Source organism: Sceloporus occidentalis, unplaced genomic scaffold, assembly GCF_023333645.1.
Source record: "Sceloporus occidentalis isolate IW3139 unplaced genomic scaffold, rSceOcc1.0.p SCAF_2, whole genome shotgun sequence".
NCBI classification, from domain to species: Eukaryota; Metazoa; Chordata; class Lepidosauria; order Squamata; family Phrynosomatidae; genus Sceloporus; species Sceloporus occidentalis.
The window spans coordinates 63217772-63234666 of record NW_028316982.1 but is presented as its reverse complement, the minus strand read 5'-3'; the positions used below and the strand labels follow the sequence as shown (position 1 = coordinate 63234666).

General features: G+C 38.9%; 1 protein-coding gene across 8 annotated transcripts in view; it reads left to right on the top strand.

Annotated features, from left to right (window-relative positions):
• The window catches only part of LOC149318470 (cytosolic purine 5'-nucleotidase), a 97667-nt gene that overhangs the window by 34095 nt on the left and 46677 nt on the right, over window positions 1–16895 (top strand). For 5 of the 8 annotated variants that reach the window (XM_089509779.1, XM_089509783.1, XM_089509785.1 and 2 more), the window contains one exon: window positions 4446–4519. In XM_089509779.1, the coding sequence (XP_089365905.1) occupies window positions 4446–4519 (74 nt within the window). Of the gene's footprint in view, window positions 1–1038; window positions 1104–2010; window positions 2302–3566; window positions 3620–4445; window positions 4520–16895 lie in introns of those variants that run through there. The other 3 variants (XM_089509787.1, XM_089509784.1, XM_089509786.1) reach the window with 3 other exon arrangements.

Genomic DNA, 16895 nt, shown 5'->3' with positions numbered 1-16895 from the left:
TGAAACCCACTGGGTGACCTTAGACAAGTCAAATGCTCTCAGCCTCAGGGGCGACAATGGCAAACCTTCAACCTGTTTTTTTTAACCCTCAACCTATTTAGAAGCAAATAACTGCTCCTAGAAGCTTTTGGGATCAGCAATTTACCCTTTCTTTTTTCTTTTTTCCCTTTTTTTTGCTAGAAAAGGGGCAGAGGTGTTGAGGGCCACAAAGCATGCAGCTCCAGGACTGCACTTTACCCATTCCTGGCTTATAGTACTTTGGATTTTGGTTGAGAGTAATGTAATAATAATAATAATAATAATAATAATAATAATAGGATTTATTTATATGCCGCCCAATCACTGGGAATCTGGGCGACTTACAACAGAGGGGATAATAGACGCTTCCCTGCCCTCAGGTTTACAATCTAAAAAGACACAACACAAAATGAGAAGGGAATGGTGAGGGGGGGAGGAGATGAGGTCCAGCATTCTTCTCTCCCTCTGAGGCCTGGACCAAGGCAGATGGACTGGAGGGAGGGCTCTTTTTCCATTACTAATCACCTTTCCAAGACACCATAAGCTCTCTGTTAGATCAATTTTTGTCTGTTCCCCATCATTGTTCTCAACTTTTTGTGCTCTCTGGGTGATAAAGGATGTGTTGGATTAAAAAAAAAACCTAACAATTTTTTTTTGCTTTCCTTGGGAGACCCTTGAGTATATAGAAACCCCAGTATCTTGGCTAAGTAGGAATAGCCTGGTTTTCCTTTCCAGCTAAAGAATGTGGGACCATCAAATTTGATATTAGAAACAACAAATGAGGACAAATTACGTAATGATCAAGATTCTGCATGGGGAGGTGGAGCATAAAGTTCTGCTCATGTGGAACTGTGTTCTGTTTCTCCTCTCCCTGTCTACAGGACTTATCTGGTTCCTGGCTGGAAGGCTGAGATGTCCATTTAGTTACTCGTGGAGATTGGGAAGTGTCAAAGAAGCATACAGCATTCTCCTAGACTTCCTTGGTGTCCTCTGGAGGTTCTGGAGGATGACTTAGGGACACATCTGTGCTGCCACTCTTCACCTTCCACTAAATGGCTGTGTTGAGGGGCTACCCTGGGAACCTAGTAAGTTTTGGGGCAGTTGGAGTCATCAATGCACAAGGGAAGTGGTGAATTCCTCCCTCTGCAACAATGAAAAAAGACATATACACCTGCATATGTCACTGCCAGCCCATAATTGCAAAATATGGTATAGCTCCAGCTGACCTAGGCCTTGTAATGTGATGTGGAGTTTGGGAGCAGGAATTATGTTTCAGGAAAGAAGAAAGGAAAAGGAACACTTCCCTGTCCCCTTTTCCACCCTTCTTTTTTTGGCATTATGTAATACAAGACTTTCTTCAGAACTAGTCCAAGTAGGGAAAAGCTCCTGGAGAAATGGATAGAAAAAACTCTATTCTTCCACCCCCTTTCATCTAGTAGAGATATGTATCTCCTGACCTGATCGCCAACAAAAAACTATAGGCTGCAGGCCAGTTCCTCCCCTTTCCCTTTCTTTCAGCCAAAAATACTCAATATTTCATAGCTCCTAGACTGAACATAGATCCTTGGGCCATCTGTAGGGCCACATTTTCTTTCAATATATGAACTAATATATATGTATTATCTAGAGGAATCCCTAAGCATGGACAAGCCATTATCTTATTTTGCTTTTTGCTGCAAACTGAAAGTCATTAGGCCACCAAGGTTCTGTGTGAAGAGAATTAATTCTCACTTTTTAAAATAAAAACTTTAAACCAGGATGATGTTCAGCAGTGCTCCTTTTATTTCCAGAGTGTGCTTTCAGTGAATCATGAGATATTTGCAAGAATGTTTTTTTATTTGGTCTTCCTCTAATATATTATGAACTTGGCTATTATGTAACTTTTAAGAATGTCATCTTTAATTCCCCTTCTGTCTCTGTCTCCCCCCTCCTTTGTACTCTACATGCTCTACTGCAAAAGCAGGCAGCTTGCCAGGAAACTGTGACTTCTAGAGCAACATGGAAACTTAAGGGTGAAACAAGCTAGTATAGCCAGAGAAACTCGATTCCAAATAGTCTTCTGTAGAACAGTGATATCCAGTTGTAGCACTGACTAAGGAGATGTGAAGCATCTTCAGTTTTCTTTCAAGCATAGTGATCTTTCTTTTAAAGAGAAGTCAGTCAGAAGCAAAATTGCACATATATGAGGGTAGGCAGCCTTCAAGAAATTAGGTAATGCGATCAGGCAAGTTGCTGAATTGGATGGCTGCAGATTTCACAAGAAGTGTGTCCAAGTGAGATGAGGTAAGGCTGTTAGTACTGAAATATGATAGTTTGACCTTGGATGTTAACAGCTAACTGTTCAAATGTTCATATTTATAAACTGAGATGTAGTGACACTAGCTGTTCATTCAGTGCTTAGTTTGGGGAGGAAAATCTCTGAGAACAGAAACAATTGATAGTTGCTAAGTTTTGTTTGTGTTTGTTTGCTTGTTTTTGTATTCTACATTCTGTTTCACAGTCCTGCAAAAATGATTAATCATCCATGTCATATTAGCAGTCTGAATAGGGCATCCAAATAATACGTTAAGGATGTATATTTAAAAATGATTGTGTTTCTGTAGTTGAACATCTTTCCCGTATGAGAGGAAATGAATTGCAGCTGCTGTTTTTTATAGTGTTTATAACGTTCTGTGAATAGCCTGCAATTCAACCAGTATTCCAAAGAATATTTTCTGAACATGATTCCTGTGTGTTCTTACATCTATAGCAGCAGCTGGGCAAATTGTTTCTGAAAATATAATACCTTTTAAAATAAGTGACTACTTTTAATTCTAGTTATAGATTTCTGAAAGGTACCAGAAATGTCAGCATTGCTGTATCAAATTAGCAGCTAGATGAGCTGAGCACAAGCAGGAAGGGCAAGCTTCTTCTACTTGCTACTCTTAATTTTCTGTTGTCCTGAAGCTCATACCTTTCAGTTCTGGGATGGACACTGCAAGAATGTGTTCTCCAATTTAAGACAGAGTGATAGCCTGACTGTTGAGTCTTGGTTTGTTGTTGAATTCCATATTCAGAAGTACTTAATGTAAACATACCCATGTTTAAGCACATTTTACTTTGAAAGTTTCTCCTTATTAAATTGTTTAGGGTGATAGTATTTGAATTCAGGATCAAATTTCTTTCCTGCTTCCTGCTGTGCTGCAGGTCTTGACTCATTCTGAATTTATTTATTTCTTTGAATTTTTGAACTTTGCATTTTTATTGATTCCAGGGTTTATAAATTGTTCCACATCAAACTTTTGTGAAGCATTGTAAAAGTTAGAACATGATACAAAAAACAAATATGTCAGTAGAACTGCCTGGTATTTGATTTTAATCAGAAAATGTTGTCTAATCTAGATGTCATTTAGAGGATCGGGCCAGGAGGTGAGCCAGAGCAAAGCTTGGTTCAGAACCTAAAAAAATTAGATGGAGATGAGTTGCCAAAGAGTCCAGCAGTTCTTAGAATCAGTCAAATCAAGGGATAAATAGACAGATGTGAAACCAGGCTGAAGGAAGTGGTTGTGCAAGAGGATTAGATGTAAACAAGCTAAGATTGTAATGCAAAGATCAGAAGACTGTAAGAGAAAAACTATTTATAATATTTCAAGTACAGAACTTCCCAGCTTTGACATGGTCAAGGGAAAAAAACTCCTCTAGCTTCAGAACTAGGATAACTTTAATTTGAATTTCAAAATTATGGGAAGACACAATGTTATTTGGCAATATTTCTCTTTATTTTGCTTTAAACTATATTAAGCACACAAATGCGGCACAGTGAGTGATAAGATACTATTTAGGGCATAAAATTAGGATGACAGTTTAATTCATCTTTATTAGTTGGCTTGCAATAAATTGCTGAAGAATTTGACATCATAGGTTTTTCAGTGATACATTAATAATACACATTTGTGAGTCATTTTAATTCTGAAGAATTTCATAGTTCGCTGGGGTTTAATGGTTAAACTATCAAAAGTCATGGATGCCTATTTTTATTGTTCTGATTATGTGCAGCACAATATATATTGATAGTGCTGCATACATAAACAATTTTTGGTCAGCATGGTTGACTACAAACTTGGTTATTTTTTTTAAATACATATAATGTATATGTGAAAATCTAGCTTGTTAGAGAACTGGGAAAGAAAACTACTGCATATATATATCCGACAGTGTTTGGAATCGTTATGCATACAACATCAAACAACTGGACCTGATATAGAGTGATTCTTGAGTTTAGTGCCATTTTTTTCTGAAGCAAATGTGCATAAGATTGTAACAAAAGCAGAAGTCTCCATGATCTTGTCTTTTGATATCAATTTCAGCAATTTTTGGATGCATTAGAGTGCTTGAGGAATTGTTTTCCATATAAAAATGTTTATCATTGGGTTTCTTTGTTTCTACAGGGTTTTTGTGAACAGAAGTCTAGCGATGGAAAAAATAAAGTGCTTTGGATTTGATATGGATTATACTTTAGCCGGTGAGTGTGTATGAATACATATATTTTTCACAGTTGACCTTCACTGCTAAGAGTGAGGAATATACAGTATAGACTGAGATTATTCAAGATAACAAGTACTTTTCTCAGGAAAAGTCATCCTATAGACAGGGAGAGTCATGCAACCTACCAGGATCAGAAAAAAGTATCTTCTGATACTTTTTATCTTACAATTCATCTGTTTTGATGAATTTCTGCTCATTTTAATTATTCTATTATAGATAGATAGATAGATAGATAGATAGATAGATAGATAGATAGATAGAGAATATATTCATATTCTCCTTTAAAATAATGTTAAAATATCTTTGCCCCAACTTGTCACCTTATCACTAACTCTAACCTTCTATCAACCCTTAAATTTAAAGAGTAGGTGAACCTTTTGATTTTCATGTCCTTTGTAGATTAAATAGTAAGATATGCATTTTTCTCTTTTTAACAACTACAAGTTCTATCCCTCTTTTTCATTTGACGATATAATGGAATTGTTGTTTTCTGCTGTTTTAATTATGTGATGGTCAGGTATTGCAAAACATGTTAATTGATGTCTGTTTCTTTTTGAGCTACCTTTGTCTTTGTTCAACATTGGCACCTACCCCATCTTTTCTGTGTGGATTATCTAATTCTAGTGAACTATTCTCTGGCTGGTGTAGAAAAGCAATTCACTAGCTAATGGGATTTGTCTTGTGCCAGCTTTCTCTGCTCATACCTTCCAAGTATGAATAGCTTTCTCTACCATTACCACTTCTGGTCCACTTTATTGTGATGCACACTTCATTAAGATGGACAGCCATTTACTATGAAAATACATTTTCCTAGGTGCTTATACTGGAAATGGAAAATTAAATAAAATTAATTGATACCACCCAGTGTCATAGGGTGATAACTAATTGCCCTAAAGTTGCTCTTAGACCTCTCATACAGCAGTACATTTCTATATTGGCATCACTGTCATGCTAAAATATTGTCCATATTGTCCATATATGTTAATATGTTTAAGTTGTATAATTGATCCATGTCAAAGTATTTAGCTTTTGTTCATTGAGAACAAAGGTTATCTTGATATGGAATATACTTAGCTCTCTTTACACATTACTTACTTTTGAATAAACTTGCAGAGAATCAGGCTGTGAAATTCAAAATATAGTGCTGTTCTAACTATTGTAGGTTATTGAACATACGAACACTGGAAGGTGCCTTTTATTGATTGGCCTGTGGGCCCACATGTATGACCCAGGGACCCTAAGAATCAAATCGTTTTTTTTCTTCCTTTCTTTCCTCCTTTTTTTGCTCCAGAATACCTGAAAAAGCCCTCTATGGGGTGTGGAATGCATTTCTACCCTGAAGCCCAAGAGTGGCCATTTTTAAAGGAGGTGAACACGAAGTGACTTCTGCTTACTCCCTGTTGCTAAAAAAACAAAATGTTTCTTCTTCAGTGGCCCAGGAAGACCCAAAAATGTGGTGGAACTGCTCCCTTTTCCTCATAAAGGGCATGTGGAGGCAACAAATCCAATTTATTTATTTATTTGCAGGAGTGGGTGCTTTTCCAAGGTGGGACTGTAGCCTTCCAAAGCCTCCTAGGGGGCTAAAGCAGCCTCCTGTCTTTCTATAGTTGCCCACCTCTTATCCGTATCATTAATCTGACTAGCACCAGTAGCTTTCCAAGACTTAAGGCAGCATTCTTTTCTACCTCTATCTTGCACTCCCTCATATTTTATCATCTAAATATTTACTGAGCTGGAGCATGTTTAATTCCGAAAATCAGGCAAAATTTGATGTGTTCGTGGTATATTATGTTGGATAGTCTTTGCATATTCACTGTCTTAAATCTCTCATTAGATGTGAAGCTCAGTAGTGACCTTGAGTTCCTCACTTCATAGTTATTGCAACAGTAAAAAAAAAAAAGCACACAATCTTTTGTGGGTTATCCCTGGGCTCCTTGTTAAGAGGGAAATAGAGAGCTAATGTGATGTAGTTGTACTGGATCTTGGTATTTCCAGATTTTAATCTTCAGTGAGCCATAAAAGCCCCTGGATAACCTTAAACTGGTTATTTTTTATCAGCTTGACTTTGCTCACAGGCTTGTGAAGATAAAATACCAGGGAGGAGAGGCATGTATTCTGTAGAGCTCCCTGGGGGACAGGTCGGATATGAATGTAGCAAATAAAATGAATAGAAATGAATAAATAAAATAAAATTTGACTGATAAAATAATAATAATCCTATTCGTTTTGATGAATGAAATGCTCTTTAAAAAACCAAAATACAGTTTTGAGATGCCTTCGGCTGCTAAAGAGACAAATGAATGTGTCTTAGAGGAAATCAAGCCTGAACATACACTAGATGTGAAAAGGACTTTTACATTTTTTAGGGCGGAAAAATAAAATGCACAGATATAGGATGGAGGACACTTGGCTGAATGAGACAACATGTGAAAGGGATCTGGGAGTCCAAGTAGACCACAAGTTGAACATGAGTGAACAGTGCGATGCGGCAGCTAAAAGGGCCAATGCAATTTTAGGCTGCATCAATAACAATATAGTGTCTAGATCAAGAGAAGTAATAGTGCCACTGTATTCTGCTTTGGTCAGGCGCCACCTGGAATATTATGTCCAGTTCTGGGCACCACAATTTAAAAAGGACATTGAGAAACTGGAGTGTGTCCAAAGGAGGTCGACTAAAATGGTGAAAGGTCTGGAAACCATGCCCAATGAGGAACGACTCAGGGAGCTGGGGATGTTTAGCCTGGAGAAGAGAAGGTTAAGAGGTGATATGATAGCCCTGTTTAAATATTTGAAAGGATGTCATATTGAGGAGGGAGCAAGCTTGTTTTCTGCTGCTCCAGAGAACAGGACCCGGAATAATAATAAATAAATAAATCGTTTATTTATAGCCCGCCTTTCCTTGAGATCAAGGCGGGTTACAACATCTTGGGAACAGCAAACGTTAAATATACACACTACAATGTACAATTCAAACATTAAAAACAAAAGTTAAAAACACAGATTAAAACCATACAAAGACTAGCCAAAGTGCAAGTGCAAAGGAGGGGGGAGAGGAAGCGTTACAACAATTGGGGGAAAGCTTGTTCGAAGAGAAAGGTTTTGAGTCTCTTCCTGAAAAGGTCGAGGGAGGGGGTCGAGTGGAGCTCTACGGGAAGCGAGTTCCATAACTGCGGGGCTGAGATTGAAAACGCCCTTTGTGCAGTCCCAGAGTGTTTCGAGGGTGGAACCCTCAGAAGTTGCTTCCCGGCTGACCTGAGTGTGCGGGGCGGATTATATGGAGAGAGGCGGTCCTCCCAAGTACCCTGGGCCCAAGCCATTTAGGGCTTTATAGGTTATAACCAACACCTTGTATTGCGCCCGGAAGCGAATAGGCAGCCAATGTAGATCTTGCAGAACAGGTGTTATATGGCTGGTCCTGGAACATCCAGTGACCAGCCTGGCTGCCATGTTCTGCACTAATTGAAGCTTCCGGGTTTGGTACAAGGGTTGCCCCATGTAGAGCGTGTTACAGAAATCCAACCGAGAGGTCACCAGAGCATGTACCACTGTTTCAAGGTCCCCCCGGCCCAGTTAGGGTCGCAGCTGGCATATCAACCGAAGCTGATAACAGGTACTCCTGACTGTCGCGTCCACCTGAGATGTAAGATGGAGCGACGAGTCCAGGAGCACCCCCAAGCTGCGAACAGAGTCCTTCAGGGGAAGCGTGACCCCATTCAGGACAGGTGGACAAATCTCCATCCCTAGGCCCGGGGAACCTATCACAAGCACTTCCGTTTTCTCTGGATTCAGTCTGAGTCTGTTTTCCCTCATCCAGCCCATTATTGACTCCAGACAGGCATCTAGAGGAGAGATGCCATCCCTGGTCACTGCATCAGTTGGAGACACAGAGAAACATATTTGGGTGTCATCAGCGTACTGATAACACCGCGCCCCATGTCTCCAGATGATCTTTCCCAGCGGTTTCATGTAAATGTTAAATAGCATAGGGGACAGAATGGCTCCTTGAGGGACACCAGATGTAAGGGCCCTCTTATTGGAGCGCACGTCCCCCAGCTGCACCATCTGGAATCTACCCGAGAGGTAGGAACGGAACCACTGGAGTGCAGTGCCCCCGATTCCCAACTCTCTCAGGCGTTCCAGAAGGATACCATGGTCAATGGTATCGAAAGCCGCTGAGATGTCCAAGAGCACTAACAGGGACACGCTACCTCTGTCCATGCCCAGATGGAGATCATCAACCAAGGCGACCATGGCAGTCTCAACTCCATATCCATATCCATATCCATATCCATATCCATGCATAATGGATGCAAGCTACAGGAAAAGAGATTCCACCTCAACATTAGGAAGAACTTCCTGACAGTAAGGGCTGTTTGACAGTGGAACACACTCCCTCGGAGTGTAGTGGAGCCTCCTTCCTTGGAGGTCTTTAAGCAGAGGCTAGATGGCCATCTGTCGGGGATGCTTTGATTTGGATTTCCTGCATGGCAGGGGGTTGGACTGGATGGCCCGTGCAGTCTCTTCCAACTATATGATTCTGTGACTAAACTGAGGCTGTTGTACTTTTGGATATATCATGAGATAATGTGATTCACTGGAAAGGACGATAATACAGTCAGCCCATGGTATCCATAGAGGATCCGTTCCAGGACGCACATATCCCACGGATACCAAAATCCGCAGATCCTCAAGTATCATTGACATCCCCCCTCCCTCCCCCTTCCTTCCTTCCTTCCTTCCTTCCTTCCTTCCTTCCTTCCTTCCTTCTCTCCCCTCTCCCTCCCTCTCTAAGGCTTCTGCCATGGGCTTGGCTTCGGGAGCGGTTCAGAAACTTAAGCCCCGTCAGCCGGAGGGAGCAAGGGCCAGGGCTTGGGACTTAGAGCCTGGAGGTTGCATCCAAGACCCAGGCCCCAGCCCCGCACCGGCTCCAGCTCCCTCCGGCCGACGGGGCTCCAGCCTCCATCTCCAAACTATCCCTGAAGCCAAGCCCAAGGCAGAAGCCTTGGAAAGGGAGGGAGGGAGGGAGGGAGGACTTCAGTGCAGTTGTTCCCCTATGGTGCCGCAGCTGTGTGCATGCACTGCCATTGGAGACAGTGTAGGCTTGCCATCCGCAGATGCTCAAATCTGCAGATAGCAAGTCCATGGATACAGTCCCACTGCAATTGGTAAAATGGAAGGCAGTAGGAAAAAAGAAAAGGCTGTTCTTTAGTTAGATTGATTTAAACAAAGAAGCCAAAGCCCTAAGTTTGGAACATCTGAGCAGACTCTCACTACAGTGGACCCTTGTTATACGCTCGGGTTTGGTTCCAAGTTCCCCTCATGGGTAACAAAATCCGTGGATGCTCAAGTCCCATTAAATATAATGACATAGCAAAATGGTGTCCCTTATAAAAAATGGAAAACCAAGGTTTGATATACTTTATTTGAACATTTTTCAAACTGTGTATGCTTGAATCCGTGTATAAAAAATCTGTGTATAAGAAGTGCCGACTGTGCTGTATTTTTTCAGACAGTTAACGGCTTTTCTGTTTAGACGGGAATTTGATGAACAATTGTATAAGGCCGGTCTCACCTAAACAGTGCACTGGATCTTGCTAATGCTTTTGCTGGTGTATGTTTGTGTTTGCTTAATAATGTATATTTTAAACTGTTTTTAGTTTTTTTTTAATTACTTTATCTCTTTTTAACTTTTGTATTTTGTGTATTTTGAACTATGTGTTTTTTTATTTTTTGTAAGCTGCTTACAGCCCTGATCTGGGGAAAAGGCAATGTGAAAATAAATAAATATAACAACAACAGTGATGAGGGCAAGGAGGAGGCCTATACTTTCTCAATTTTACTTTTGATCTTGCTAAACTCGTCATGACAGTAGTATTGCAAATGAAGGAATGTTTGTGTGCATTTGTCTGTGTGATATTGAGTTGTGTGGTCTGTACCTTAATTTGAGCTGATTATGTGAAAAATATAAATTAACATATCTGTGTAACAGAACTAAAATTCATGGCAAATGGCTTGTTAAAAAAAAACCATTCTGTCTCTTTTAAATAAAACCTGTTCTAGTATTAGCTTTTTTTGGTATCCACTTCAGTGTATCTTTTTTAAGACTAAAAAGGAAAAAGAATGAGTAGGCAGTAGTTCATTTCTTATGACTAGCATAATAACTATTGGGAAAAGGTGGAGAGTCAAACTCTGAAGAAGAGTATGCTGTGGAAAACAAACAGCCCAAGTTTAGAATCAAATCATATCAAGAAGGGGACAGGTATCTAAATATAGAAGTGTCAGAGAAATGGATAGAGCATGTCATGTCAATGCAGTGTCAAATGTATCAAGTAAAATATATTTTAATCTGTTTCAGGATCAAAATTATTTTCTGCAGCTGCTATCAAATATACTAGAAAAATTGTGTGATATAATACTGAACGTGTGCTAGTAATGGGGAATATTAAATTTATTGGTTCTGGATGTCTGTGCTGAAAGAATAATGTCTTATTTACATTAAAGGTTCGGAAACAAGCTACATTAAGGTATCTTCTGTCACTCACTTTTCTCCCCCTAGAGAGTAATTCCCTGCACCTGTCTTAATTGTAATTGAGGGAAATATTGACTCCAGCCTTATTTAAGCTTAATGCTAAGCCAGCTAAGCCTTGTCATGCAACTGAAAACGGAAACTACCATTGAAGATTACTGCCAGTTTTTGATGTAGTGAAACACAGGATAGCATTCACAATGTTCATGCTGAGAATTCCCTTTTCTGTGCTAAAGGGAAATAGCAATTTACATCTGTGAGTGAAGAGTGGGGGAGCAAACAATGCTTGTTTTCATGGCTGGCTCTTTGTCCCTCAATTAGGTTAAAGGAGAATCATGGCTCTCTCTTCTCTAGCACTGATTGTAAATGAATTCAAGATGGCAAAAAATGAGTTGTTGTTTTTCTCATGGAATTTAGACATGGAATGTTCAAAAATCATGTGTTTGAATTTTTTTGGATGTACAAACAGATGGATCTACTCTTTACCATTATGAATATATTTGCTATTATGTCTAGAAATTAATTTATTTTGCTTATAGGTGTATGTGTGTGTGTTACAATTCTACTTTAAAAAGAGCTAGACCATTTGTAGCAGTTGCCTTGTTGCTCAAACCATGCTTAACGATTGCTTAAAATTTTTGATAGTGCCCTAGAAGACTTGTACTGTAAAGCTTTGATATTTGTCATTGGACAGGGTGAAGCACATGGTGTGTGTGTCTCTGTTGCCTTCCAATAAATCATTAACTGACAGACTGCTAACTTGTGAGACATGGCTTGCTTAGACATGAATCAGGATTGAAGCCTCTGAAGAAAGCTAACACAACAGTCAGTAGGTTTTTCTTTCATTAATCTTGCTCGCAGTAGTGAGACCGAATAAAAGCAGAATCATAGAATCATAGAGTTGGAAGACACCACAGGGCCATCCACTCCAACCCCCTGCCATGCAGAGATGTGGATAGAGTTGTTGTTTACATTTCTTAGAAATCATTTTCTAAGTAAAGCTCTAAACAAACATCAAGATGTCTCACAACCACTAAAATATAAAAATAGAAATGCTTAAAAAAATAAGAATATTGTACATTGGACCCTTGTTATACGCTGGGGTCTGGTTCCAAGATCCCCCGTGGATAAGAAAATCTGTGGATGCTCATGTCCCATTAAATATAATGACATAGCAAAATGGTGTCCCTTATAAAAAATGGAAAATCAAGGTTTGATATTTGAAATTTAAACTTTTTAAAAAACATTTTAAACCATGGATGCTTGAATCCGTGTATAAAGAATCCGTGTATAAGAAGGGCTGACTGTGTCTAACTACATCCATCCATAGGAGATCATAGCAATGTGTTCTGCTAGTGCAGTGGAAGTGTCTGCTACCTTCTTCTTTAAGCATATCCATTGAACCTCTGAAAAGTTGCCTCATAGATTCTTTTGCAGTAACAATGGGAGGTAGTGGGGTGGCTGTGGTTGTAGTTTGGAGATGGTACCAAATAGGAGCATTTACATGAGCTTTATTGCTCCCACATACTGGCAGCTAAATATAAAAAAAGTTAGACTTGTTAAATATTATACTGGTTTTTGTAAGGAAACAAACTGTTCAAAAAGGGATTAAATCTCTAAGCCAGCTATCAAAAATGTGTTGTGGGAGGGGGCGTGATATGGAGCATGGGTTATATTGCAAAATTGAAACTTATCTGTGGGTTTCATCAAAATGCATAATTTTTCTCATGATCTTAATTTATAATTACCTTTATTTGCAGGGATATGCCAGGGTCTAAATACCTACTTGCTAATATATGGCATTTAGAATTGTAGCTGCCACAAAAAAAAAAAAAAAAAAAAAAAAAGTCAGATATAGAGAAAATTTTCCAGAGTGATGGGGAAGGGCTTTTTTATAATATTGAAAAGGATAGACATCTTGTAGATCAATGAGGAACTCTTTTCTATATCTTATACAAGGGACTAACTTTTTCAGTGTAATAAAATATATTGCAAACATCTTCCCATATATATATATATTTCCCATATATAAAGAAGAACTATACCTAATCAGATCAAAGGCCTGCCTAGTCCAACATTCTCTTCTCACAGCAACTGGATGCTCTTGCGAAGCCAACAAGCCAAGATATGAATGCAACAATACCTTTCCACTTATGCTGTCCAGCAACAAATACAGAGACACACTGTTTCTGAAGGAAATGTATACCCAGCTAGTAGCCAAAAATATAATAATTTATAAAACAATTTATCAAATTTTATTATTTATAATTTTATAAATAATAAAACATATATAAAATTTAATTTATAATTTATAAAATATGATTTATAAAAATATGCATCTGAGGAGGTAGGCTGAAGTCTATGAAAGCTCATGCTACCAACTTGTTTCTTTCAGTTAGTCTCAAAGGTGGTACAAGATCCCTTTGCATACTGATTTTCCAGATTATCATGGTATCTTTGAATTATCCTATGTCGTTACAATATTTTGTTAGTTACTGGGTTTTATTTTCTACAGTACTTTGAATATTGCTAAGCTGCATTTAAATGTAGGCCTTTCAGTACAGTGCTTTGTTTGCCTCACTATTTACCTCAGGGGTAGGCAACCTGCGGCCCGCGGGCCGGATGCCGCCCGGCGAGGCCTTGGGACCGGCCCCAGCCCGGTCCTGCCGCCAATTGCCGCCGGGGCCTTTGGCCTCTCGCACGCAGGGGCAATTGTCTATAGAAGCCTCAGAAACGTGCATTTATATTAACATTTTTTTAAAATTAGCAAATTTTTTTGCGTGTCCTCCAGTTTTTTTTAAAAAAGTGTCCACCATTTGAAAATTTTGTCCTACATTTGTCCCGGTTTATTTATTTATTTAATTTTTAAAAACATTTTTAAAATTATTTATTTTTTGGCTTCGGCCCCCCAGTTGTCTGAGGGACAGCAACCTGGCCCCCGGCTCAAAAAGGTTGCCTACCCCTGATTTACCTAATGGAGTTGTGTTTCACAATGTGCTAAAAGACACTAGTTTCAAATAACTTAACTAGATATTAATGGAAGATAGGTATATAAAAAGCTATTTAAAATGTAATCATTGTGTTCAAAGCTAAATGTCATAAAAACATAGACGAACTATTGCTTTTGTTTTCTGCTTGCAGATTTTCTGGAGACATTTTGATTGGGTTAGGCAGATTCTTGATCTCATTGGATAGGCGCAGGAGCCCTGGTGGCACAATGGTCAAATGCCTGTACTGCAGCTACTCACTCACAAACTGCAAGGTTGCGAGTTCAGTACCAGCCAGGGGCTCAGGGTCAGCCCAGGCTTGCATTCTTCTGAGGTTGCTAAAATGAGTACCCAGCTTGTTGGGGGCAATTAGCTTACACATTGTAAACTGCTTAGGGAGTGCTTCAATGCACTGATAAGTGGTATAGAAATGTACTTGCTATTGGTATTGCTGTAGGCTATAAAGACATATTTTGGTGCAGTAGTCTGAAAATTTAGCACTGTGATCCATATCTTTGTTTCAGTACAATGTAATTTTTCAAGAGGTTGTTGGGTTAAATTTGATAATAAATGAGAGAGAATATATTTAAATTTATTTATTTATTTGGATTTGTTCCCCACCCTTCTTCCCTGATGGGATCTAAGGCAGCTTCTTAAAGGTTAAAACAAGATTAAATTAAAATTTCATTCAACAAAAGTAAAATGAACTATTTAGCTTACTTCTTTAAAGAGAAGAATCACCATGGTCCAGAAGGGTATCAATTATGCAGTGGACTCTTGGTATCTGCTGGGGTTTGGTTCCAGACACCACCACCACCCTTCCCCCCACCCCCCATGGATACCAAAATCCATGGATGGTCAAGTCCCATTAAATACAGTGGCACAGTAAAATGGCAAAATCAAGATTTGCTTTCAGAAATTTATATTTTTGAATATTTTCAAGCTGTGGATGGTTGAATCTGTGGATACAGAGGGCCAATTGTATTTTGTTCCCCATGGGATGAAGCAGACAGGCCAAAAAAGAGTCGCCAGAGGCTGCTCCGGCTTCAATCAGCCCAGGACTGCAGCAATCGCACAGCTTGCTCTCAAAAAGGCAACTGCTATGGTCCTGAACAGGCCACTGGAAGGAATAAATTTAATCTGCTCCTGAAAGGACTGTTTTTTGCTGCCTCAGCATGCCCTTGACGCAGCTTCCAGCCACTTTGAGGGCGTGCATCGTCTAAATGCCGTGCCCCCAAAGTGGCTGGAAGTCACTTTATTTGACCCATCTGTTTTGTGCCTATGATACTGTCAGGCTATCAACTTCCTAAAGACTGCACCTAATATTCAAATAAAAAAAACACCAGCATCACCTTTGACATTTCAGTACTGTATATATATTTTCTAACACTGAGGCATATCAGAACGTAGTTAATATTTTAAAATATGTCTTAAAATTTATTTATAGATGTCTTTCAGTTATTTAAAACATGCAATTCAAAACAGTTGTTTAGCAGTCCACTGTGAATGAGATTACTGCCAAATAAGTAGAAGGAACTGGCAAAATCACCTCTGAGTATTCCTTGCCTAAGAAAATCCTATAAAATTCATGTGATCACCATAAATCAACAGGCACCTTGAAGGGATATAGACACACAAGTGTGGATAGGATTGCAGACTAATAGTGCAACCCTGTCTTTGTACTCAGATATTTAATATTTTTGGGTTTACTCCCAGATATGTAGGTATCGTATTGTTGCTCTAATGCATTTTCATGCTCACTAATCAGATTTGTAGATATAACAACAACAATGCCATACTTTATAGTCCATTAGTTCTACCACATCCTTCCTGTATTTGCTGTAATGTGTACAGATGTGTGCCATTTAACGTACCTAGATTTAATTTTAAAAGAAATAAAAAATATGCATAATCAATAAATACACATTCAGGAAGTCCTTATTACACACGCTCCCTGTCCAAACTACAGTACATATGCAGTACTGTTTATGTGGGCATGAGCCTGCTGCTGTCTTGTCTTTTTATTTAACCATGTTCAGATTGCTAGCGTTCTTCGTGGTCCTCGCTCACATTAAAACTGGAAAGAGATAGGCTCTCATTTTTTCCAGAATTTGTGCTTCCTTTGCCATTACCATGGTCATTACTAATATTCTTTTAGAATGCCCAGGTGCACTTTTTATTATTTTGGATGTTCATTGAATTTATTCAGAATCACAAGGTTTTTAACTTCCAGTATTTGAAATCATGTTTTTGTAAATATGTGTGACTTTTCTCCCAGGACCCTGCCACATTTACTACTTACACAGTGCCTCTGACCTTCCTACTAATACCCACTAAAATAGTTTTCATGGGGGAGAGGGAGAACTTAAACATTCAAATTAAATCAGAGCTCAGAAACTACATTTGATTTTAACTTGTAATTGATTTGATCATTTACATAATTGTAAATTCCATATTAGTGATAGAATAAGATTTTAAATACTTAAAGCTCTGAAAGACCTTGATGTATGTGGTAGCTCACAATTTTCTACAAATGATAGTAACTCTTTCTATCCCCAGGTCTCTTGCAAACTTTCAGTTTTAATATCTTTGAAATCTGAGAACATTTCGTGTATTATGGATATAAATTTTCTTATTTATAGATAGATGCAAACCATTGACAGGTTGGCCATTTTTAAAAAAGTTTTTCACAAGCTTATACCTCCAGCAAATGAACGCACTATAATTAATACCCCATCCCCCCAGTATTGCAGTTTTAAAGTCAGTTTGATTCTTTCTTTTTGACAGGGGAGTCCAGTGTAACTCCTTCAAGACTGGAGTGACACTCAGCATCTGCATCT